Genomic DNA, 26,148 nt, shown 5'->3' with positions numbered 1-26,148 from the left:
TCGAACGTGCTCGGGTGATTGGGTGTCACTTGTGTCATACGTCTGTACGCGAGGTTTCCACACTCTTAAACATCCATAGCCCCACTGTTTCTGATGTGATAGTGAAGTGGAAACGTGAAGGGACACGTACAGCACAAAAGCGTACAGGCCGACCTCGTCTGTGGAGTGGCACAGACCGCCGACATTTGAAGAGGGTCGTAATGTGAAATAGGCAGAAGTCTATCCAGACCATCACACAGGAATTTCTAAATGCATCAGGATCCACTGCAAGTACTATTGCAGTTAGGCGGGAGGTGAGAAAACTTGGATTTCATGGTCGAGCGGCTGCTCATAAGCCACACATCACGCCGGTAAATGCCAAACGACGCATCGATTGGTGTAAGGAGCGTAAACATTGGACGATTGAGCAGTGGAAAAACGTTGTGTGGAGTGACGAATCACGGTACACAATGTGGCGATCCAATGGGAGGGTGTGGATATGGCGAATGCCCGGTGAACGTCACCTGCCAGCGTGTGTAGTGCCAACAGTAAAATCCGGAGGCGGTGGTGTTATGGTTTGGTCGTGTTTCTCATGGAGGGGGCTTGCATCCCTTGTTGTTTTGCGTGGCACTATCACAACACAGGCCTACATTGATGTTTTAAGCACCTTCTTGCTTCTCACTGTTGAAGAGCAATTCGCAATTCGGGGATGGCGACTGCATCTTTCAACACGATCTAGCGCCTTTTCAAAATGCACGGCCTGTGGCGGAGTGGCTACACGACAATAACATCCCTGTAATGGACTGGCCTGCACAGAGTCCTGACCTGAATCCTATAGAACACTTTTGGGATGTTTTGGGACGCCGAACTCGTGCCAGGCCTCACCGTCCGACATCGATACCTCTCCTCAGTGCAGCACTCCGTGAAAAATGGGCTGCCATTCCGCAAGAAACCCTCCAGCGCCTGATTGAACGTAGAACGTATGCCTGCGGGAGTGGAAGCTGTCATCAAGGCTAAGGGTGGGCCAACACCATATTGAATTTCAGCATTACCGATGGAGGGCGCCATGAACTTGGAAGTAATTTTCAGCCAGTTGTCCGAATACTTTTGATCACATAGCGTATCATAGTTCAGGAGATATGATGTAATAAATAATCAGATTCGTGAAAAACTGTAGCATAATGTATGAGGTTTAAATTTATTACTTCTGTGCTACTAACTTTATTCGCATTATATTTGTTAGACGGTATCTCCATATGCCGCTAAACGCACCTACAAAATTATATCGTGGCACCACAGAGTTCACGAGATATGAAGTCATAAACATTGTGACGCGTGAAAAACTGCGGGATCACGCATGAAGTGTTAATACATTTATTCTCTACTACGGAGACACCAATACTCTCGACTCAAGGAAACTTTGATATCTGGAAGTACTTTTGACAGCTTTCAACTGCGAAGCGCAAATGGCATTAGCCGAAAACAAAAGCCCTCTATAGAGGCGCTGCCATACATACCTTTACATCGCGTTGTAGACGCGCGTTCGCGCTGTGCGCAGCCTACAGAAACAGCCCAGGATTATCTCAGACCGATTCTATTACGGGAGTACATATAAGGCTTCGTTTCTAATAGAAAATTGGCAAAATGAATACCCGTGCACTGCCGGGTTTGTCAGCAAGCAGTCAATCAACATGCACTGCCGACTAATGTCATCTGACCAGTCGACCATTCTGCTAACAACGTATAAACTTCAATGAACCTTCCTGGTGATCTCGACTGTCTAATGCCTATGTTAAGGTATACATCTTGATTTGGGCAGTCATGTTGTGGTATTGGCTGGCTCTGAGCACTATGGGACTCAACTGCTGAGGTCATTAGTCCCCTAGAACTTAGAACTAGTTAAACATAACTAACCTAAGGACATCACAAACATCCATGCCCGAGGTAGGATTCGAACCTGCGACCGTAGCGGTCTTGCGGTTCCAGACTGCAGCGCCTTTAACCGCACGTCCACTTCGGCCGGCTGTTGTTGTGGTATTCGGACTGCAACACCGTTATATTGCGAGACCTGGTTTACCATTCCAGACCTCCATATCTAATGAATTTTACAGACTTCTATTATGTTAAGGAGATTATGTTCAAGACTTCTGTTATGTTATGGAGATTATGTCAATGGTTTGCTGCACATACAGGTGTTTTTTTTTTTTTTTTTTTTTGTTAGATCTTTTCTGTCTGCCATAATCACAGAATCGAAACTGAATAGGATGTGTGTGTTGTCGTTCCCGGCAATACCTTTCAACGGCTTCAGGGAGCTGCGAGGGTTAGCCGCGCGGTCTGGGGCGACCTGTCAGGGTCCGCGCGGCTCCCTTCGTCGGAAGTTCGATTCCTCCCTCGGACATGGGTGTGTGTGTTGTCCTTAGCGTAATTTAAAGTTAGATTAAGTAGTGGGTAAGCTTAGGGATCGATGACCTCAGCAGTTTGGTTCCATAAGATCTTACCACAAATTTCCAATTTTTTTGCTTCATGGAATTCATCAATCACCGGACAATTTGATGCTTCGATTAAAATACTAGACCTCTGTTCAGTAGGAGAGAGGTTAGAATCAAGTCCATTCCATCGTACTTTGGGTTTTCGTACTCTACTGCAAATCTTCACGTGAATTCTGGGATGGTCACTCAAAGAGACCAATTAAGCTACCTCTCCGTCTCTTATGATTTCGACATTGACAAGATGCTAATTGCTAATTCTGCCCTTTCTTGGCAAAAAAAGCCATTAACCGTCAACCAAAACTTGCATTTCTCATTTTCTGGGCCACGCTGTCTGTGATGGCCCAGCTGGATGACAAATTTCTTGCTTTGGCCAATATTTCTAGTTTTTGTTCAGGCTGTATCTACATAATAATTATCTTTATGCTCTGTAAATTGTTCTGAATCTGGGCGTGTAGCTGAGTAAACAATTAGAAAATCGTAAGAATAAACGCTTAAATGGTTTGAAAGCATACAGTATCACAGACATTTAGCAGCAGAATATCTTATTTGCCTATGTCCAGATCTTAATATTCTAGAACTATATTTACAAGTATACTCTGTACAATTGTTTCATAAAGAATGACCTGACTTTAAAACTCCGCCGGCCGCGGTGGCCGAGCGGTTCTAGGCGCTAAGTTTGGAACCGCACGACTGCTACGGTCGCAGATTCGAATCCTGCCTCGGGTATGGACGTGTGTGATGTCCTTAGGTTAGTTAGGTTTAAGTAGTTCTAAGTTCTAGGGGACTGATGACCTCAGATATTAAGTCCCATAGTGCTCAGAGCCATTTTTTTAAAACTCCATATTTATTGATAAAACATACTACAAACATCGCACTGGGTCGTGTCTAGCGAATCTTGGAGGCCAAGAATGCAGAGCAGTGTCAGGGTCCCGAATGCCCCGTCCAGCATTGAGGCAGAGTGTCACTGAGAAACTGACGTACGTTGTGTGCCAGTACGGTGGAGCTCCATCCTGTTGGAAAACGAAGTCATCGGAGTCCTCCTGAAGTTGTGAAAAAAGCCAGTTCTGCAGCATTTTAAGATACCTCAACGCTGGATAGGCCGCACGGGACCCCCGAGACACTGCTCTACATTCTTGGCCTCCAAGATCGCCAGACGGAGTGGAGTTTTTCTTATCGGAATATGTGGAGGAGAATATGCTCATCTTCTTACCTCGTGACATAGTAGAAGTGATGAACAGAATAACAACCGCCATAATTTCTGTCAGAGCAAATACACTCCTGGAAATTGAAATAAGAACACCGTGAATTCATTGTCCCAGGAAGGGGAAACTTTATTGACACATTGCTGGGATCAGATACATCACATGATCACACTGACAGACCCACAGGCACATAGACACAGGCAACAGAGCATGCACAATGTCGGCACTAGTACAGTGTATATCCACCTTTCGCAGCAATGCAGGCTGCTATTCTCCCATGGAGACGATCGTAGAGATGCTGGATGTAGTCCTGTGGAACGGCTTGCCATGCCATTTCCACCTGGCGCCTCAGTTGGACCAGCGTTCGTGCTGGACGTGCAGACCGCGTGAGACGACGCTTCATCCAGTCCCAAACATGCTCAATGGGGGACAGATCCGGAGATCTTGCTGGCCAGGGTAGTTGACTTACACCTTCTAGAGCACGTTGGGTGGCACGGGATACATGCGGACGTGCATTGTCCTGTTGGAACAGCAAGTTCCCTTGCCGGTCTAGGAATGGTAGAACGATGGGTTCGATGACGGTTTGGATGTACCGTGCACTATTCAGTGTCCCCTCGACGATCACCAGTGGTGTACGGCCAGTGTAGGAGATCGCTCCCCACACCATGATGCCGGGTGTTGGCCCTGTGTGCCTTGGTCGTATGCAGTCCTGATTGTGGCGCTCACCTGCACGGCGCCAAACACGCATACGACCATCATTGGCACCAAGGCAGAAGCGACTCTCATCGCTGAAGACGACACGTCTCCATTCGTCCCTCCATTCACGCCTGTCGCGGCACCACTGGAGGCGGGCTGCACGTTGTTGGGGCGTGAGCGGAAGACGGCCTAACGGTGTGCGGGACCGTAGCCCAGCTTCGTGGAGACGGTTGCGAATGGTCCTCGCCGATACCCCAGGAGGAACAGTGTTCCTAATTTGCTGGGAAGTGGCGGTGCGGTCCCCTACGGCACTGCGTAGGATCCTACGGTCTTGGCGTGCATCCGTGCGTCGCTGCGGTCCGGTCCCAGGTCGACGGGCACGTGCACCTTCCGCCGACCACTGGCGACAACATCGATGTACTGTGGAGACCTCACGCCCCACGTGTTGAGCAATTCGGCGGTACGTCCACCCGGCCTCCCGCATGCCCACTATACGCCCTCGCTCACAGTCCGTCAACTGCACATACGGTTCACGTCCACGCTGTCGCGGCATGCTACCAGTGTTAAAGACTGCGATGGAGCTCCGTATGCCACGGCAAACTGGCTGACACTGACGGCGGCGGTGCACAAATGCTGCGCAGCTAGCGCCATTCGACGGCCAACACCGCGGTTCCTGGTGTGTTCGCTGTGCCGTGCGTGTGATCATTGCTTGTACAGCCCTCTCGCAGTGTCCGGAGCAAGTATGGTGGGTCTGACACACCGGTGTCAATGTGCTCTTTTTTCCATTTCCAGGAGTGTATATTATGTAAAGTTTACGACGAATTTAGCTATCGTCTACATGTTGCTCGTGCTGCTGCTGCTAAACACACAGAACATTCATAATAGCATAGCAAAAACTTTAAGATTTTGTGAGTATTTTTGCAATCCATCCCACGTTTGTAGTATGTTTTATCAATAAATATGGAATTTTAAAATCAGGTTCAAAAATGGTTCAAATGGCTCTGAGAACGATGAGACTTAACATCTGGGGTCATGAGTCCCCTAGAACTTAGAACTACTTAAACCTAACTAACCTAAGGACATCACACACATCCATGCCCGAGGCAGGATTCAAACCTGCGACCGTAGAATTCGCGCGGTTCCAGACTGGAGCGCCTAGAACCGCTCGGCCACACCGGCCGGCTAGAATCAGGTCATTGCTTTCGAAACAGCCCGTATTCACTGAATGTTACTGAAAAAGGCGTGGTGGTGATTACCTAGTTCTGGATATTAAGAAGTTTCTTCCCTCGTCATTTGCGAATGGACTCCCTATAAGAATTGCCTCTATAAGTTCGACTCAGCAAAAGTGGTATGTTGGAGGATAAATAATATGCAAGTATTCCACTCAAGTTTTTGAATTTACCAGACAGATCCTCGTTGAGAAATGAGACGTCAATTGAAACATTCTTTCTATGTCATTGGCTATAAAGCTAGAACAATGGAATTTCAGTGTTTTATTTCTGCACGAGCATATTTGTTATCTACACTGTGCATATTTTTCTTCCAGATTTTAGAGTTTTTGATACATAAAAACATACGTATATAGACATCATTATTGCACAAAGATTAGGACCCTAGAAAGGATCATGTGAGCGATCGGTTACAGTATTTTCCACCTATCCACTCTTCTAGTCTGTGGCAGTTAACTTCGCCCACAAGTTGTACTCACAGTATCTGACTCCGAACCTGGCAGCTTTCTCTGAGTCTGTGTTCTCACGGTTTAACCTAACACACCAGCACCTATAAAACACAGTGTAAGTACGAACTCGCAGAAGGAGGGTCCCATGTACCGAGCACTCACGATCTCGTCAGTATCAAACGCGTTGTTATCAAGCGTCTTGCCGGTACTGTGGTCTATTTTCTTGCCAACGGCCAGTACAGTTTCTGACGACTTCACAATCAGACAACACGTCGAACTATTCCATAACACAGAAATGTTCAGACTTGGTATCAATTCAATATTACTTGTGTGAAACTACCGCGGCGCCTCAACCGTAGTGCCTACGAAGATGTGAAAATATCACAAGACCCCATAACAGTACAGTGAAAAATAATGTTAGTATGTCACAAGATTCAAATAAAAGCACAGTAAAAAATAATGTTAATATATTGCATCAGGAGATTGGAAAACAAAGTAGATAAGCTTGTTGTTTGTATAGATGATTTAGAAACTGAGGGTGGAATAGATGTACTATGCCTGTCTGAACATCATATAGTCACAGGTATGGAAATGGTAAGTAGAGACACTATGGAGAGAGGAGGAATGGCCATGTATGTTAAAATCAGCCATAGTGTGACAAATTTGGAAACTAAAAAATTTTGTGTAGACCAACAGACAGAAGCACGTGCATGTGAGCTTAAACTAAATAAAGGTACTTTTATAATTGTAGCCTTGTATAGGTCCCCATTGGGAAATTTTCAACTATTTTTGAAAAACTTGGATTGTTTGTTGTGCTACCTGTCAGTCAAAGGAAAGCAAATTATTGTTTGTGGGGATTTCAACGTGGATTTTCTGAAAGAGTCAGATAGAAAGCTTGACCCTGAAGTATTACTTGGTTCTTTCAATTTGATAACAGTTACTGATTGTCCTACTCGGGTGGTACAGGAAAGCAGCACACTGATAGATAACGTTTTCTTAGACCAAGATAAATTTAATCAAATAAAAACTTTTCCTGTTAAGAATGGTCTGTCTGATCATGATGCGTAACTAGTTACAGTATATGATATAGCTCCATACAGTAATGCAAAGCATTCCTCCAAAATGGGGAGTTCCATTAGCGATTTAACACTTCAAACTTTTAGGGAACGCTTGCAACAGTGAGACTGGGATGAGGTGTACAGGGAACATGCTAATTTAAGTGAATCAAATGGCTCTGAGCACTATGGGACTTAACTTCTTAGGTCATCAGTCCCCCAGAACTTAGAACTACTTAAACCTAACTAACCTAAGGACATCACACACATCCATTCCGAGGCAGGATTCGAACCTGCGACCGTAGCGGTCGCGCGGGTCCAGACTGTAGCGCCTAGAACCGCTCGGCCCCCCCGACCGGCGCTAATTTAAAATTTAACCTATTGCATGATACCTTTGTGAGTATACTTGAAACCAGTTTCCCTAAGAAAACAGTGAATTATAATTGTAAAAAAACCACGTAAAAAGCCATGGCTTACTAAAGGGATAAAAATATCTTGTAAACAGAAAAGGGAAATGTATCTTATAGTTAGGAGGAGTAATGATCCTGAAACAATGAAACATTATAAAAACTATTGCACTGTATTAAGAAAAGTTATTAACAAGTCCAGAAGTATGTGCATTATATTTGAGATTAGCACATCTGATAATAAAATTAAACCAATTTGGAATATTGTGAAAAGGGAAACAGGGCAACCGAGAGCACAGGAAGGTTGTATTTCTATCAAACACTATGAAAACTTTGTTAAGACGAAGTCAGAAGTAGAAAACATTTTTAATAATCATTTTTCAAGTGTTGTAGAGAAAACAGGTTCCAGCTATTCATTAGAAAATGCAAGGCAGTATATGGAAGAAGCAGTACATACGCAAGTTGATAAAATTGAAATTCAACCCACCTCTCCTACTGAAATTAGGAATATAATAAATTCACTCAAAAATAAAAGCTCACATGGAATTGTTGGCTTTTCCACCATAGTACTAAAAGCTTGTTCCCAACAAATAAGTGGGATCCTCAGCCACATACGTAGTAGCACACTGAAACAGGGAACTTTTCCAGGTAGACTGAAATATGCTATTGTTAAACAATTACATAAAAAAGTGGATAGATCTGATGCTAACAACTACCACCCAATCTCACTTCTGACAGCTTTACCCAAAATTCTTGAAAAAGTAATGTATTCAGGAGTAGCATCACATATTTGTGAAAATGAAGTACTAACAAAATGTCAGTTTGGTTTTCAGAAAGGCTTTTCAACAGAAAATGCTATATATGCTTTAACTGATCAAATATTAAATGCAATTAATAACCAAACATCACCCATTGGGATATTCTGTGATCTCTTGAAGGCTTTTGATTGTGTGAATCATGAAATTCTTCTAGATAAACTTAAGTATTGTGGTATGAATGGGACAGTGCATAAATGATTTAATTCATACTTAACTGGTAGAGTGTAAAAGGTTGAAATTAATAGTACAGATAGTATACAAAAACCGGCAGAGTCCTCTAACTGGGGAGGTATCAAGAATGGTGTCCCACAGAGTTCAGTCTTGGGTCCCTTATTGTGCTTAATATATATTAACGACTTGCCACTTTATATTCATGAAGATGCAAAGTTAGTTCTTTTTGCTGATGATACAAGTATAGTAATCACACCCAAGAAGTAAGAATCAGCTGAGGAAATTACGAGGGTTATTCCAAAAGTAAGGTCCGATTGATTGCCAAATTGAAACCACAGTGAACATCAGAAATGTTTTACTTGTAACAATTAGCTACACCTTTCAGCTACTTCTCTACGTAGTCGCCGTTCTGACTTAGACTTTTGTCATAGCGTTGTACCAACTTTTCAATAGCCTCATCATAGAAGGCAGCCGCCAGTGCTTTCCGCCAATTCTCCACGCTGGCCTACACCTCGTTGTCTGTGTCAAAATGTTGTCTTCAAAGACAGCGGTTCATGTGACCAGAGATGAAACTCAGGGGGAGACAATTGCGGACTGTATTGTGGGTAATCTAACATTTCCATTTGAAAACGATGCAGGAGCATCTTCATTGCCCCTGCAGAATGCGGCTGAGAATCGTCGTGACGACGAAACAGCACGACAGTTATGTAATGTTGGCTGCATAGCTTCAGGCGAAATTTCTCACCAGGCCCTCGTACTTGGCGGCAGACACTATTTTCTAGACATCTTTACGCACTCACTGCGAGCTCAGAAATGAGAAGAGCGACGTGATGCTAACTGGGGTTATACTAGAGACACTACCCAACACATCTGTGCAAAGCTTTATCGGATTTTCATAGTCGTTTCCATTTCGCGACCGATCGGACCTTACTTTTGGAATAACCCTCGTACAAATAATGTCTTTCAGAAAATTATTAAGTAGTTCTCTGCAAATGGACTCTCACTAAATTTTGAGAAAATACAGTTTATACAATTCTGTACAGTAAATGGCATAACACCATTGATAAATATAGACTATGAACGGAAGTCTGTTGCTAACGTAGAATACTCAGAATTTCTGGGTGTATGCATTGATGAAAAAGTGAATTGGAAGAAACACATCGACGATCTGCTGAAACAGTTAGGTTCAGCTACTTATGCTATTAGGGTTATTGCAAATTTAAGTGATAAACATATCAGGAAATTAGCCTACTATGCCCATTTTCATTCACTGCTTTCATATGGCATCATAATTTGGGGCAATTCGTCATTAAGAGAGAAAGTATTCATTGCACAAAAGTGCGTAATCAGAATAACAGCTGGTGCCCACCCAAGATCACCTTGCAGGCCTTTTCTTTAAGGAACTCGGGGTATTCACAGTACCTTCGCAATACAAATATTCACTTATGAAATTTGTCATCAATAACCTATCCCAGTTCAAAAATAACAGCAAAGTGCATAGCTACAACACTAGTAGAAAGGATGATATTCACTATTCTGGATTAAATCTCTCTTTGGCACAGAAAGGGCTGAATTATGCTGCCACAAAAACCTTCGGTCATTTGCCAAATAGTATTAAAAGTCTGACAGATAGCCAAACAACATTTAAAAGCAAATTAAAAGAATTTCTGAATGACAACTCCTTCTACTCAACAGATGAATTCTTGGATCTGAAGTAGTACTGTAAACAAAAATTAATTAATTATTTTGTGTAAAGAAAACTTACGTTTAAGTGACACGTTCCACATCATTACGAAATGTCGTATTCATGATCTATGGAACAAGGACTAATGTATATATGTACGTGTGTATGTACCCCGGTGCCCATGGGAGCGGCGGTATTACGGTCAAGGCGCTGCGGTAGTTTCACACAAATAGTATTGGATTGGTACATACGTTCGTGGCGCTTTTCCATGAGTTTAATGAACACCTTAGATACACATAACGGCGACTTTCGTCATCACTAATATATTCTCCTTCACTATTTACAACAGTCTCCCAACACTAAGGTAACTTTTCGATTCCGCGACTGTAGAAATCACGTCGTTTCCAGGTGAAGGATTCATCGTGTCATGTTCGGAGCGCATTTTCATCCAGAAAGGAAATTCCTTGAAGACTGTTCTCTAGAGAGCGGCAAAGATGAAAATTTAAGGATGCAAGGGCAAGTGAATAAGGTGGATGCGGAATGACTTCTCAACCCAATCAAGTAGAATTTTGGCAGGCTTTATCATGGAGTGGCATTACTTCAAGCAGTCTTCCTGGTCGTTGTTATTGGATTACGTTTGCAAGACGTCTCAGTTGTTGACAATAAATGCCATCAGTGACATCTCTGGGACGCAATTCGTAGCACACCACACTGTCGCTGTTCCACCAAATGCATAACATTTTCTTTTACGAATGCACACAGGTGTTTGTCCGAGGAGTTGCTTCTTTGTTTGTGCACAGCTATTCCTTTCTTTTCCTTGTGTTAGCATAAAGACACCATTTCCCGTCACCAGTAACGATACAGGATAGGAATGTTCGGTGTTGTTCACGAGCCAAATGATGACGAACAAGCACAGATGCACATATGGCCACCCGCCAATTTTTGTGATTTTGGCTTAGAGCATGAAATGTCCATACATCCGATTTTTGAACCTTCCCCATTGCATGAAAATGTTGCACGATGGCTGAATAATCACAGTTCATTACATCTGCCACTTCTCGACTACTCTGACGTGGATCACTGTGGATTAATGCATTTAAACGATCTTCATTAAACCCCGAAGGTTTTCCTGAACGTGGAGAGTCACTAATGTCATAAAAATCCTCCTTAAAACGAGAAAACCATTTTTTGCCGTTCTCAGTCCAGTGGCATTATCCCCACAACCGGCGCACATGTTTCTGCCTCCGCTGGTGTTACTGCTCTACTGAACTCAAACAGAAAAATATGTCGGAAATGTTCCGATTTCCCCAGCTGGCACTCCATTTTCTAGCGTCCACAACTCCACTCACTACCTCCAAATGACAAACTGACAATAAGTAAATTCAAATAGGAACAGTGAACTACAAATAAAAAATGATAATCCATAAACAAACCCATAGCAACCGGGAACCAACAGACAAAACAAAAAGGCTACTAATTTATGCACAAACTTAATAATTTGCTTTATGTGCTTTCTAAGTGAATGTGCTAGTGGTGGTTTCTAACGTGCTGGTAAGTGCAATTACTGTGACAGCGTATCAGATGGCAGTTGAATTGTACCGCGTGGCTTATTAGCTTTTATTCACTAACAATCAGTTGGAAGGCTAGTTTTGCCGAGCGCAGATCATTTGAAATAAATCATTGTTTACCTGCTGTGATTCAGATTTCTCTATCAGCATGACAAATTTTTAAAGTAGTAGAAGTAGAAAACGTGACAGTTCACTTGCGTCATGCGATTCTAAAACCATGAATAAACGAAAATGCAGAGAATATGACGAGAGTCACTTAAATTTCAATATAGCTGTGCAGTACTACTACAGTTTTTGACGTAAGTTTATTTATCACACTCTGAGTCGGATGCCAGGTGCGAAAGGAACTGCGGGTGCTTCTGTTCAGGTCCAATGAGCTGTTTGTCTATAACACAGCAGTCTCCAATCAACACTGTCTCCATACAGTCTCTCATGAGACAGCATGCGATGTCAAAACGTTGCATATGAATGTTCCCCACTTTACGGCGCACTTGAACGTTCCACTTTAATATTAACGTCGCTATCCAAAAAATGGTTCAAATGGCTCCAAGCACTATGGGACTTAACATCTTAGGTCATCATTCCCCTAGACTTAGAACTACTTACACCTAACTAACCTAAGGACATCACACACATCCATGCCTGAGACAGGATTCGAATCTGCGACCGTAGCAGCAGCGCGGTTCCGGATTGAAGCGCCTAGAACCGCTATGCCACAGCGGCCGACCGTCGCTATGCAGTTTCGTTTCTTTTCACATTATTGCGCTAGGGTGCATCAATGTTTGAACGTAAGAAACACTACCAGGTGCCGCAACAGTTTTAATGCTTCGGTAGTTCGCTTTAATAATTTAACAGTGATCGCCAGAATGGCCCTGGTCCATTCATTCCCCCCTCCTCCGCCAGTAGCGCTCCATATCTAACAAATTCAACGCCGACGAGAAATTAAACATCCTTTCTTGTCTTATTTATTCCTTGCCCACAGACATTTGATGAAGATTATAAAAGACCATTATCCATTCTTAATGGGTACACGACAAAAATATATTCACCACTAGGTGACATCATTCTAATATCATGTAACACGGCCTCTAGCTTCAATGTTCTTGTCTGCAGTCTGAAGACTGCTTTGACGAAATTGTTCCACATCAGTCTATCCTCTACAAGGTAGCCTTATTAACAGCCTCTTGTGGGTGAGGAGAAGAGTCCACAAGTTCCTACTGGTGTGCCATATTCAGCTGAAGCCGCTGATTGATGATTAGATCTGGTAGAGCTACTAAGTAGATGATATGTTTCTTTCTATGTTTTATCCGCAGATCCAAACACACTGGCGTCCAAAACTTAAGGACAAAAGTAACTTCCGCGTGATGTGTCACTGCCAAACAACATGATTTGATGAAACTTGTTCAAATGACTCTGAGCACTATTGGACTTAACTTCTAAGGTCATCAGTCCCCTAGAACTTAGAACTACTTAAACCTAACGAACCTAAGGACATCACACACATCCATGCCCGAGCCAGGATCCGAACCTGCGACCGTAGTGGCCGCGCGGTTCCAGACTGTAGCACCTAGAACCTCTCGGCCACCCTGGCCGGCGATGAAACTTCTACCGAATATAAAATGAGATGGTACTATATTGTACAGTACAGTGCAGTACAGAAGGGAACTGAAAGAAATACACGATGAGACTACAAAAATGACAGTTTTATTCAAAAACAATAATTTCGCAGACGGCACAGCGATTTATGATGCCACCCTGGACATTACAAAAGGCGGTTATGATTGCTAACAGGCCGTGTGATCACCACGAAGGGCAAAACATGCTCTGCAACATGCTCCCATACTGGCCACAAGTTGGCAAGGAATTCTTGTTGTAGCCGGCCGAGGTGGCCGAGCGGTCCTAGGCACTACAGTCTGGAACCGCGCGACCGCTACAGTCGCAGGTTCGTGTTTGATGTCCTTAGGTTAGTTAGGTTTAAGTAGTTCTAAGTTCAAGGGACTGATGACTTCATAATTTAAGTCCCATAGTGCTCAGAACCATTTGAACCAATTCTTGTTGTAGTACGGTCCACTCCTCCACTAGTGAGGATGAGAACTGCTGGATGGTCGTTGGTGAATCTGGACGTCCTGCAGTAACTCTCCCAAATGTATCCAACACGTGCTCAACGGGAGATACGTTGGGGGTTGGGCAGACCAGTCCACTGGCCGAATACTTTCTCGGTCCAAGAGCTCCCCCACCTGCCCTGTTCGATGGGATCGCGCATAGTCATCCATAAAAATGAAGTCAGTGCCGAATACGCCTCAAAAGACACACGTGGGGAAGCTGTATACTGTCAAACAACTTTGATCGGCGAGTGCACCGTGTTCAAAGATACGGACATCAGCACGCCCATGTAACATTTTGTCTCCCCACACGATTATATCTAGACCAACAAAATGATAATTTTCGCGAATGATCCTGGGTATAACATGTACTATCACACTTCGCCATCTGAGGGTACGTCCAGTACTGTCGAATATGATCGTTTTCGTGGTCCTGGAGTTATCGTGAGGGGCGGCAGTGTGTTGCCCTCGCGTATCGACCTCCAAATTCTTGAACACGGTACACTCAACAGTCAACGTTAGACAGTATTATTTTCCCAAGAGCATCTTTTCAGGTGCGCATTCAGCCCTTACTTCAGTTTATGAAAGACAGTGCGTGACTGCATCGACCTGTGCAGGTGTAGGCAGTGACTGTTCAGCTAATATCAACTGCTCTGCTGGAGGACAACCTGTGGTCATCATGGCAGCACTTAGCAGAGTACGTCTTTGGTGATCACACGGCGTAATAAGAAACTTTGTCCGTCTGTTGCAATGTCCAGGGACCGTCACAAATCGTGGTAATTGCAGTGAAATTATCGTCTTTCAATAAAACTGTCACTTCTGTTCGTCTCATTGCGTATTTTTTCCAGTTACTTTCTGTACTACAGTGAAGCAGTTCTTTCGGTGTATGGCCCAAGTTTGATCGGGCTACATCAACATGTGCATACATACTCCGCAATCCACCATACGGTGCGTGGCGGAGGGTACCTCGTATGACAACTAGCATCTTCTCTCCCTGTTCCACTCCCAAACAGAACGAGGGAAAAATGACTGCCTATATGCCTCTGTACGAGCCCTAATCTCTCTTATCTTATCTTTGTGGTCTTTCCGCAAAATGTAAGTTGGCGGCAGTAAAATTGTACTGCAGTCAGCCTCAAATGCTGGTTCTCTAAATTTCCTCAGAAGCGATTCACGAAAAGAACGCCTCCTTTCCTCCAGAGACTTCCACCCGAGTTCCTGAAGCATTTCCGTAACACTCACGTGATGAACAAACCTACCAGTAGCAAATCTAGCAGCCCGCCTCTGAATTGCTTCTATGTCCTCCCTCAATCCGACTTGATAGAGATACCAAACGCTTGAGCAGTACTCAAGAATAGGTCGTATTAATGTTTTACAAGCGGTCTCCTTTACAGATGAATCACATCTTCCCAAAGTTCTACCAACGAACCTAATACGACTATCCGCCTTCCCCACAACTGCCATTACTGCTTGTCCCACTTCATATCGCTCTGCAATGTTACGCCCAAATATTTAATCGACGTGACTGTGTCAAGTGCTACACTACTAATGGAGTATTCAAGCATTACAGGATTCTTTTTCCTATTCATCTACATGAATTTACATTTATCTATATTTAGAGTTAGCTGCCATTCTTTACATCAATCACAAATCCTGTCCAAGTCATCTTGTATTCTCCTACAGTCACTCAACGAAGATACCTTGCCGTACACCACAGCATCATCAGCAAACAGCCGCACATTGCTATGTACCCTATCCAAAAGATCATTTATGTAGATAGAAAACAACAGCAGACCTACCACACTTCGCAGGGGCACTCCAGATGACACCCTCACCTCCGATGAACACTCACCATCGAGGACAACGTACTGGGTTCTATTACTCAAGAAGTCTTCGAGCCACTCGCATATTTGGGAACCAATCTCATATTCTCGTACCTTAGCTAGGAGTCTGCAGTGGGGCACGGAGTCAAACGCTTTCCGGAAGTCAAGGAATATGGCATCCGTCTGATACCCTTCATCCATTGTTCGCAAGATATCATGTGGAAAAAGGGCAGTGATACGTCATGCAAAAGATACTTCCATCTTTAAGTTTTGCTCACCATTGCAGTCCCAGACATTTTCTATGAGATTAAGATCATATGATTGCACGGGCCGGTCGAGGAGCGACGGGGTGTTTCAGTTTCCATCAAATCGCAAACGTAAGTGTGCAGCTCTGTAAATATGCTTCTTGTCGTCTAGGAAGACAAGTGTGTTCCCAGCACACTCATCACGAAGATGTATAAGTAAAGGCAACTCTTGGTCACCGAGAATGTTGAAATATACATACTTTCTCATATGCACCGTAAACCGAACGACTTAGTCCATGTCACTTAACAAAATTCATCCCCAAAACCTTACAGAATCTGCTGTTGCCAACAGTCAGTAGAGATTGCCAGGGACTGGTTTTCTAATTCAGGTATTTACAAGCTAACCTGTAATAACTGCCCCTCTTATCATATTGGTCAAACCGGCAGAGCTGTGAAAACACGATATAAAGAACATCTGTTGGGTAAAAAAGGAACGAATATTCGCAACTCTACCTTTGCTGAACACCTCTTGATAACCGGCCATACGCCTAAACAGTTAGAAGACACGGTTATCCTACATAGACAGGTCAAAGGACGGAGACTAGATCTGTGGGAAGCGCTATTTATTTTTAAACATCTAGAGCTCAAAGACGGCAATATTCTGAATGATCAGTTGAACCTTGCCTGTAAACAATTTTTCGAAGGCTTTAAACCCGTACTGTGTAATATATAACATTAATGCTAGTAACCTCAGTAGTCTATTTCCTCAGGAAGCTATAATGCACTTTCAAATCTTCCAGTTTACTACCGTTTATATAATGTGTTCTTTTCACGATGTACGGCTGCTACTACAGCGGCCCTCATGTAATTTTCTCTTATTCTATATTACGTAGTAACTGGATTGTAGACCAGGTCTCGTAATTTTCTTAAAAGCCATTACTGATTGTTCTTGATGTTTTGACTTATATACGTTCTATGGGCTTCACTAATATGGTAATATAACTTTATATTTGGCTATATAGACCACTGCATGTAACTCACGGCGGAAGCGCCACCTGTCTTTTTGATGTATGTATCTACGTTATTGTTCCTATACCTCCCACAATGTCATAACGGGAATGTTAAATGCTTGCCAATTTATTTATTATCACTCTATTTAAGAACGCATTTAATATTGATGTTTCAAATGTTACTTCAGTACGCCTATCGGCACATAGTTCGCGACATGAGCGCCACCTGCCGTGGCCGCTGTGCTACTACGCTGGCCGATTTTACTCAGTCGCTTAGGCGCTCTGCAACTTCTATGTACCTATTTTATTTGTTTGACAAACCCTGTTTTCAGGGCTATATTTTATATGATTAATGTAACTATGCGGATGTTTGCCTAAACGATAAGGACATATCACTTCATGTTATAATACTGTAAGTACCAAGAATCTTTCTCACATCTTGTAATACAATATTTTCCTAACATATGTTAAACTTTATTCTTGACTCAAGTTTCATACCTTAATATATATTACGATGTTCATTGTCCCCAGGCCGTCTTCTGAAGAAGATAGATTTATATCTATTGAAACCTAGGTAAAGATTACTTTATCCTTTGCAACTGGTCGGCTGTTCTTAGTCTGATTTACGTGGAACCGTTGCTGTAGCGCAGCTATGTTTAAAGTACATAAATGAATCATCCATACATTGCGGTTTAGAGGCCTCATTTGCATTACGGAGCCCTCGACGCTTTGTATCATTTGAAAAGAAGCTAAAAGGCGAATCATCGGACCACATTACACGCTTCCACTTGTGCAGTTACTGTGTTTCTGGCACACTGAAGATGCGCAGAATATGTGCTACCGTGAGCAATGGTCTTTTGATAGGTACCCAACTCCTACTGCAAACAGTCGGCCTTGAAATACTCGCTCGGACACTGGTTGAAATTCCCCTGTATTCACTGACACGAACAATTCCTGTTCGGTTTGAAACCGATTACTATTCACATGGCATAACAAACGCCTCCGGTCCACTTCGGTTACAATTTTTTTACAACCACCGTTGCGGCTGGAACACCGTTTGTACACACGTTCGACAGTCTGCATTGATACACAATTGAGTTCGACAACCTCATTCGCGGTGTGGTCACTGGAACGCCCAAACACGATACCTTGTTTCTGTTATTCTGTCTCCAAGGCAACACATCTTCCTGCAGTGATTCCTTGCAACCGATTGATACATACTCGTGGGCACCGCTTCACTGCCATGAACTACATCAGCGTGGATGGACACACAACCACCTGGTACCAGTTCGATAACATTTATATACACTCCTGGAAATGGAAAAAAGAACACATTGACACCGGTGTGTCAGACCCACCATACTTGCTCCGGACACTGCGAGAGGGCTGTACAAGCAATGATCACACGCACGGCACAGCGGACACACCAGGAACCGCGGTGTTGGCCGTCGAATGGCGCTAGCTGCGCAGCATTTGTGCACCGCCGCCGTCGGTGTCAGCCAGTTTGCCGTGGCATACGGAGCTCCATCGCAGTCTTTAACACTGGTAGCATGCCGCGACAGCGTGGACGTGAACCGTATGTGCAGTTGACGGACTTTGAGCGAGGGCGTATAGTGGGCATGCGGGAGGCCGGGTGGACGTACCGCCGAATTGCTCAACACGTGGGGCGTGAGGTCTCCACAGTACATCGATGTTGTCGCCAGTGGTCGGCGGAAGGTGCACGTGCCCGTCGACCTGGGACCGGACCGCAGCGACGCACGGATGCACGCCAAGACCGTAGGATCCTACGCAGTGCCGTAGGGGACCGCACCGCCACTTCCCAGCAAATTAGGGACACTGTTGCTCCTGGGGTATCGGCGAGGACCATTCGCAACCGTCTCCATGAAGCTGGGCTACGGTCCCGCACACCGTTAGGCCGTCTTCCGCTCACGCCCCAACATCGTGCAGCCCGCCTCCAGTGGTGTCGCGACAGGCGTGAATGGAGGGACGAATGGAGACGTGTCGTCTTCAGCGATGAGAGTCGCTTCTGCCTTGGTGCCAATGATGGTCGTATGCGTGTTTGGCGCCGTGCAGGTGAGCGCCACAATCAGGACTGCATACGACCGAGGCACACAGGGCCAAAACCCGGCATCATGGTGTGGGGAGCGATCTCCTACACTGGCCGTACACCACTGGCGATCGTCGAGGGGACACTGAATAGTGCACGGTACATCCAAACCGTCATCGAACCCATCGTTCTACCATTCCTAGACCGGCAAGGGAACTTGCTGTTCCAACAGGACACTGCACGTCCGCATGTATCCCGTGCCACCCAACGTGCTCTAGAAGGTGTAAGTCAACTACCCTGGCCAGCAAGATCTCCGGATCTGTCCCCCATTGAGCATGTTTGGGACTGGATGAAGCGTCGTCTCACGCGGTCTGCACGTCCAGCAGGAACGCTGGTCCAACTGAGGCGCCAGGTGGAAATGGCATGGCAAGCCGTTCCACAGGACTACATCCAGCATCTCTACGATCGTCTCCATGGGAGAATAGCAGCCTGCATTGCTGCGAAAGGTGGATATACACTGTACTAGTGCCGACATTGTGCATGCTCTGTTGCCTGTGTCTATGTGCCTGTGGTTCTGTCAGTGTGATAATGTGATGTATCTGACCCCAGGAATGTGTCAATAAAGTTTCCCCTTCCTGGGACAATGAATTCACGGTGTTCTTATTTCAATTTCCAGGAGTGTAGTTCCAAAGCAACCAGTGTGCTCCTTTAAGGGGTTGATTAATATTTCGCTCGTGAACCTTTTTTATCTTCGAGCTCATCTTAATAAACTCGACTAATTTGTTTCAATGTTCTAGAAAGTGGCACATCAGTGCTAGCTTGTGATGTACAAGTTTCCAGGGATGCTTCAGCTTATATAACGACGTTTCCCTAACATTTGTGTTGGGGACCTCACGAGCCGGTCTCAGGAGAAACTTGGGCTTTAGTGTATGCATCTCCATGCGACAAAACTGTTCTATAACAGGCATGGCAACCTTCGGTGACCCGCGGGCCCGATTCACATACGAAAGGTGTCCAGAAAGTAAGCTCCAATCGTTCGCAAAATGGAAACTACATTGAAAATTCAATGAAGCTTTGCACAGATGTGTTGGGCAGTGTCTCTAGTACGCCCATGGATCGCGTCACGCCGCTCTTTGCGGTTCTGAGCACACAGTAAGCACGAAAAGTGCCTAGATAGTAGTATCTCTCGCCAAGTTTGAGTGTTTGTCTAGAGATTTCGCCAGATTTCATGCAACCCCACATAATGTAACTGACATGCATTTCTTTCTTCATGACAATTCTCGGCAGCACACTGTAAGGGCAATGAAGACGTTCCTTCAGGGTTTCCGATGGGAAGTGTTTGATCACACACCACACAATCCGGACGTGGCTCCCTCCGATTTTCACCTCATTTCGCATCAAATGCTCACTATAAAGATAACATTTTGGAACAGACAACGAGCTGCAGACCAGTGCAGAGAATTGGCAGAAAGCACAGGAGACTGCCTTCTATGACGAGACTATTGGTAAGTTGGTACAACGTTACGACACGTCTAAATCGGACTGGCGACTATGTAGAGAAATAACCGGAAGGAGTAATTTCGTGACCGATCGGAACTTACTTTCTGGACAACCCTCATACTTAATCTCTCACACCGCTTCACCACGTGAGGCGACAGCAGCGCTACTGCCGCATTAAGTCAGAATTATAACGTCTGTGACATTAATGTTAATAGGTTAATGTACCGATAAGAATAGCACCCTGCTGCCGTTGTTAAGCTGCATACTTCTCTAGTAGTTTGTATTTTTTTTCGCTACTATCGCCTACTAACGACTTCTGAGCTCTATCAGTGTGTCGCACAGACGAAGAGATCAAGGCTTAAATAACGTGAGTGTGTTGCCAGCACTGATCCAGGAGCGAAGATACTTCTCTCTGCACACACATGACACATAGGCCATAACTTCGCCCTCAGATTATAAACGTGTTTCTCCTTGTTCAAATCCAGCGGTAGCGGCATTGTGAATGCACGGATAAGCAGAATTTTTACTGGTCTACGTCATGAGCTGCAAACACTAGCCGGCCGCTGTGGCCGAGCGGTTCTAGGCGCTTCAGTCCGGAACCGCGCTGCTGCTACGGTCGCAGGTTCGAATCCTGCCTCGGGCGTGGATGTGTGTGCTGTCCTTAGGTTAGTTAGGTTTAAGTAGTTCTAAGTCTAGGGCACTGATGCCCTCAGAAATTAAGTCCCATAGTGCTTACAGCCATTTGAACCATTTTTTGCCCGGCGTAGTCCAGCGACTCTCTCAGATGCTATGTCCCATAGTGCTTAGAGTCATTTGAACCATTTTTTGGACGTAAACTCGGATTTTTCTTTTTTTTTTTGTTTTTGTTTTTGCAATCCGGAGGCCAGCAGAGGGTGGGTGAAAATACCAGAAAACACGGACCGGATATGGCCCGCGGGCCGCCAGTTGCTCACCCGTGTTCTAGAAAAAGGAATTTTACATCGTCATGTCGTTTTACAAACGCTAATGACATTTATAACAGTGTTGATTAGTTCTTATTTTCATTAAGTATACGTACAAAAAGACAAAACAACCATGTAATGCACATGAAAGTTTCAACTGTTTAATTGTATACTAAGTATATGTTGTATGTCTTCCAAGCTTTTTCCCTTTGTTTCGGCGAGGAAGAAGAAAAGCCATACTGCAGACAGGAAACAAAGTCCCGCATACAGCCAGAAAGTTCCAGCCAATGTGAGGACACCCATTAGATGAGCGAACGTCTCGCATGTAATATAAGCGAGAACAAAGCTGGAGGCGCCGCAGATACTGCTGCAGACGCCTTTCACATGCGCTGGGAAGAGTTCGCCCATCATAGCCCAAGGCAAAGGTCCTGCACCAAGTGTGAACAGATACAGATATACGGATAAGATGAGCAGCGGCAGCCACTCAAAGTAAAGCACCGACGTCGCATCGAGGTCCTTCATGAAGAAGAAGAGTCCGAGAGCGACGAGGCAGAATACCACCCCCATGAGCGAGATCTTCATCAGCTGCCGCCGACCTATTCGGTCCACGAGGGCTATCGCCATCATCACGGCCAAGACCTGCGGGATGCAGTTTCTATTTTATTCGGACGCACACATTCAACAAACTATTAAGGGTGCCAAAGAAATGTACACACATCTTAAAATGTGATAACTATGTGATGCTTGGCTTATGTCAGTTTGTAGGTTCACTGTCATTTAACATTGATCACTTAAATAGATATGCTAGTGTTGTCTTTTCGACTAAAAAGTGAATAAATAAAGATGAATCGTGACGGTCGTTGGAACAGCGGAAGTCTGTGATAGTATAAACCTGAGCGGCTGTTGTCAATGTTCAATAATAATGGAGAGAGATGGGAGTAACCTAGCGAAGAGAACAGTAGCTCACGCATGCTTAATAACTTTGAAACTCACAGTATTGTGTAGCGACTTCCACAGAACATTAAAACAGTGGCCCTTCTTCCTCAGCTACATTACTGGAGCATTTTGCACGCTCACAGAAGAAGCCTGCCCTTCAATGTGTACGTGAGACTTAACAAGCATCATGTTTTTAAATAAAAAAGAATTTGGAGTGCACAACGACTTTTGCAAGATTCAGACGAAGATCTAATAGCGCATACTATGAGAGAAAGAGACTGAGGATTATGCTGAGAGGAGGATTTGACTGAAAGGTGAAGTATTGATAAGCACTTCTTTTTGGTGAAAACGATGCTGGTCGACTAGGACATAATGTTTGACTAACATTTAGCGATTTCAATTTTGGAAACTTAAGTACCCCTATAAAGCTATATACTTTTTAATGCTCAAACATATTTCAGCAGTTTTGCACCATTATCAGTGGGTACTTTTATTCAGGTATGTGCAATGCAAACATGTTTAAATAACTAATGTTTAAGTAATTCATCATCATCTTCGTTTCCCCTCTATCCAATATGCGGTCGGGTGGGGTATCAATGGTACTTCGCCACTTTACTTCGTCTTTCCACCATTCTTCTTCCACAATTTGGTTCCATAGCAGGTTTCTCCTCCTTAAACTCATCTTTATTGTATCAATCCATCTTGTTCTCGGTCTTCCTCTTGGCCTCTTGGCCTCAATCTTGAACTCCATCATTCTTCTTGGTATTCTTCCCTCTCCCATCCTCTTCACCTACCCAAACCATTTAATCTATTCTTTTCAATTTTCTCAGTCAACTTCTCCACTCAAATTTCCTTCCTAACATCTTCATTTTTCACTCTGTCTCTCCTCGTCTTCCCTAGCATAGTTCTCAGAAACTTCATTTTACTGGATTGTATCCTACTCTCCTCTCTTTTAGTCATAGTCCAAGTCTCTGAGCTGTAAAATAGTATGGGTGTAAAGTAAGTTTTGTATAACACCAGCTCGCACCTCATTGGCACTTCCCTTCCCCACACCAAGCCCCTAGCACACTAGTAAAATGTACTACTCTGTTGTATTCTTTTGCTAATTAAGTTATTATTGGAAGATAAATTACATGTGAAAACATTTTATGTCTGTTGTGATTATTACCTCATTCTGTAGAACGTCAATTTACTATACTGCTCGTCATCTGCAATGAAATAACATTGTTGGGAGCTTAGTTGGCGAGTTAACAAGCCACTTTATCTATAAACGTAATTTCGTTGCATGTAAATATTTCGGGAATATAGTTTGCTATCACTTCCTATTAGTTGTATAAATGTACGCAGAAACACAGTACAGGATTTTGATGAACCACATTCGCAAGTCGAAATTTCCAATTTCTGGTACTGCTGAGCGCTTGCTCCCTTTTGATGTTTACCTGTTTCTTTTTCTGTCCGTCTTTCCGTTTCAGTGTGTATAATATTGTAGCGTAGTCGTTTATGGTCTGTTTTCGATCTGATATTGCTTTCCTTCCCTATGTGAAAGGTTTCGTCTACAATAAATTTTTGATGTAGGCTGCTGGATTTTGTATTTTTAAGTCTGCGTCTATTTTATTTGGTTGGTGGTTATGGGCAATTACGTGGTCAGAAAATGTACTATGTTACCTATTATATTTAAAGCTCTAAGATGTTCTAGAGAATAATCAAAACGGACTAATTATCACTTAAAACACGTTTGCATGTACCCAACGATGATGGCACAAGGTGCAGAAATATGTTTTGGCGTTCAAAGAGCAGCAATTTTCATAATAGAAGGACCTCAGTTCCATAATTTAGACTGTAAATACGGTTGCTGTCAGAGTTTCAAAAACAAAATCATGGTTTTGTAGCGTTTTAAGTGGGCAGTTTTCCTTTGACACGGAACAGTAAGTGAAAAGTATAACTCAAGATGCTGCGCACATTTTTGTTTTGCGTATTTACTACGCCCTATGAACTAGAATTTCGTTCCCTATCTCTCAGGAAAATGGATACGACGAAGAGATTGACGGGAGGTCGTCCCGTATTCTTTGAAAGTAACATAGCTGTTTTCTCACCGGGTGGCTGCTTATCTTAGTTTCCTACAATAATGTACTTTAAGTTGAGGAAACTTAAAGTACATTATCCTTGGAAACTACCAAAAGCAGCCACCCCAGTGAACAGGTTGTTCAACGACCTATGTGGACGCTAACTGAGGTCATTTTGAGCACGCGAAGTAAATGTGGAGGTCTAAGGGAAGTATTAATAATTTTCTTACGGCTGTACCAGCTTAGTGTAACATGATTGCATAACTTTTTCCGCTTTTCTTAAATCAGTACACATTCTTTGCCATCCTTTGCACATATTGCAGGCTGCTCATGGAATAGATGCCATAACCCAGTTTCTCAGAAACTTCGCTCAATGGAAGATGAGTCAAAAAAAGCGAACTCGAATGTTTCTGAGAAAACGACGGTCAAAGTTTTCGAGATACTTCATATACCTTTCAGTGCGCGTTGTCAGTCGAAACGATGGTGTAGTAGTTGGCGTTACAGCCTCTCACTTTTTACGCCCCGTGCTCGATACATGATTACAGTTTTCATTTTATTTTTTTTTTTTCCATTTACCTACCCATGTCCGTAGAAGATTATTACTGGAAAATGTCTCTTCAAGTTATAGGGAACAAGGGCATTACATTAATTGTAAAATTGTATCTCGGTCATACATTTATTATAAAATACACTGAAGAGACAAAAACACCGGTACATCTGCCTCATATCGTGTAGGGAACCCGCGAGCACGCAGAAGTGCCGCAACAAGATGTGGCATGGACTCGACCAATGTCTAAAGTAGTCCTGGAGGGACTGACACCATGAATCTTGAGAGGCTGTCCATAAATCCCTACGAGTACGAGGGGGTGGAGATCTCTTCTGAACAGCACGTTGCAAGGCATCCCAGATACGATCAGTAGCGATCATGTCTGGGGAGTCAGGTCGCCAGCGGAAGTGTTTAAACTCAGAAGAGTGCTCCTGGAGCTACTCTGTAGCAATCCTGGACGTGTGGGGAGTCTCATTGTTCTGCTGGAATTGCCCAAGTTCGTCGGAATTCACAGTGCGCATGAATGGATGCAGGTAATCAGACAGACGTGTCACCCATCAGAGTCGTATCTAGACGTATCGGGGATCCCATATCACTCCAATTGCACACGCCCCACGGCTTTAGAGAGCCTCCACTAGCTTGAACAGTCCCCTGCTGACATGCATGGTCCATGGATTCATGTGGTTGTCTCCATACCCGTACACGTCCATCCGCTCGATACAATTTTAAACGAGACTCGTTCGACCAGTAACATGTTTCCAGTCATCAACAGTCCAATGTTGGCGCTGAAGGGCCCAGGCGAGGCGTAAAGCTTTGTGTCGTGCAGTCATCAAGGGTACACGAATGGGCCTTGGTCTCCGAAAGCCCATCCGATGATGTTTCGTTGAATGGTTCGCACGCTGACACTCCTTGACGGCCTAGCATTGAAATCTGCAGCAATTTGAGGAAGGGATGCACTTATGTGACATTGAACGATTCTGTTCAGTCGTCGTTGGTGCCGTTCTTGCAGGATCTTTTTCCGGCAGCAGCGATATCGGAGATACGATGTTTTAGCGGATTCCCGATATTCACGGTACAAACGTGAAACGGTCGTACGGGAAAATCCCCACTTCATCGCTACCTCGGAAATGCTGTGTTCCATCACTCGTGAGCCGACTATAACAACAGGTTCAAACTCGCTTAAATCTTAA

General features: G+C 44.0%; 1 protein-coding gene across 1 annotated transcript in view; it reads right to left on the bottom strand.

The window, feature by feature from the left end:
• Window positions 1–21,565: 21,565 nt before the first annotated feature.
• LOC124606059 (facilitated trehalose transporter Tret1-like) overlaps window positions 21,566–26,148 on the bottom strand; it is a 60,952-nt gene continuing 56,369 nt past the window's right edge. The window contains exon 4 of the mRNA XM_047138021.1: window positions 21,566–22,051. Coding sequence (XP_046993977.1) covers window positions 21,566–22,051 — 486 coding nt within the window. The remainder of the gene's footprint in view (window positions 22,052–26,148) is intronic.

This window comes from Schistocerca americana, chromosome 3 (assembly GCF_021461395.2).
Source record: "Schistocerca americana isolate TAMUIC-IGC-003095 chromosome 3, iqSchAmer2.1, whole genome shotgun sequence".
In the NCBI taxonomy this organism is placed as follows: Eukaryota; Metazoa; Arthropoda; class Insecta; order Orthoptera; family Acrididae; genus Schistocerca; species Schistocerca americana.
This window is presented reverse-complemented; position numbering and strand designations above follow the sequence as displayed.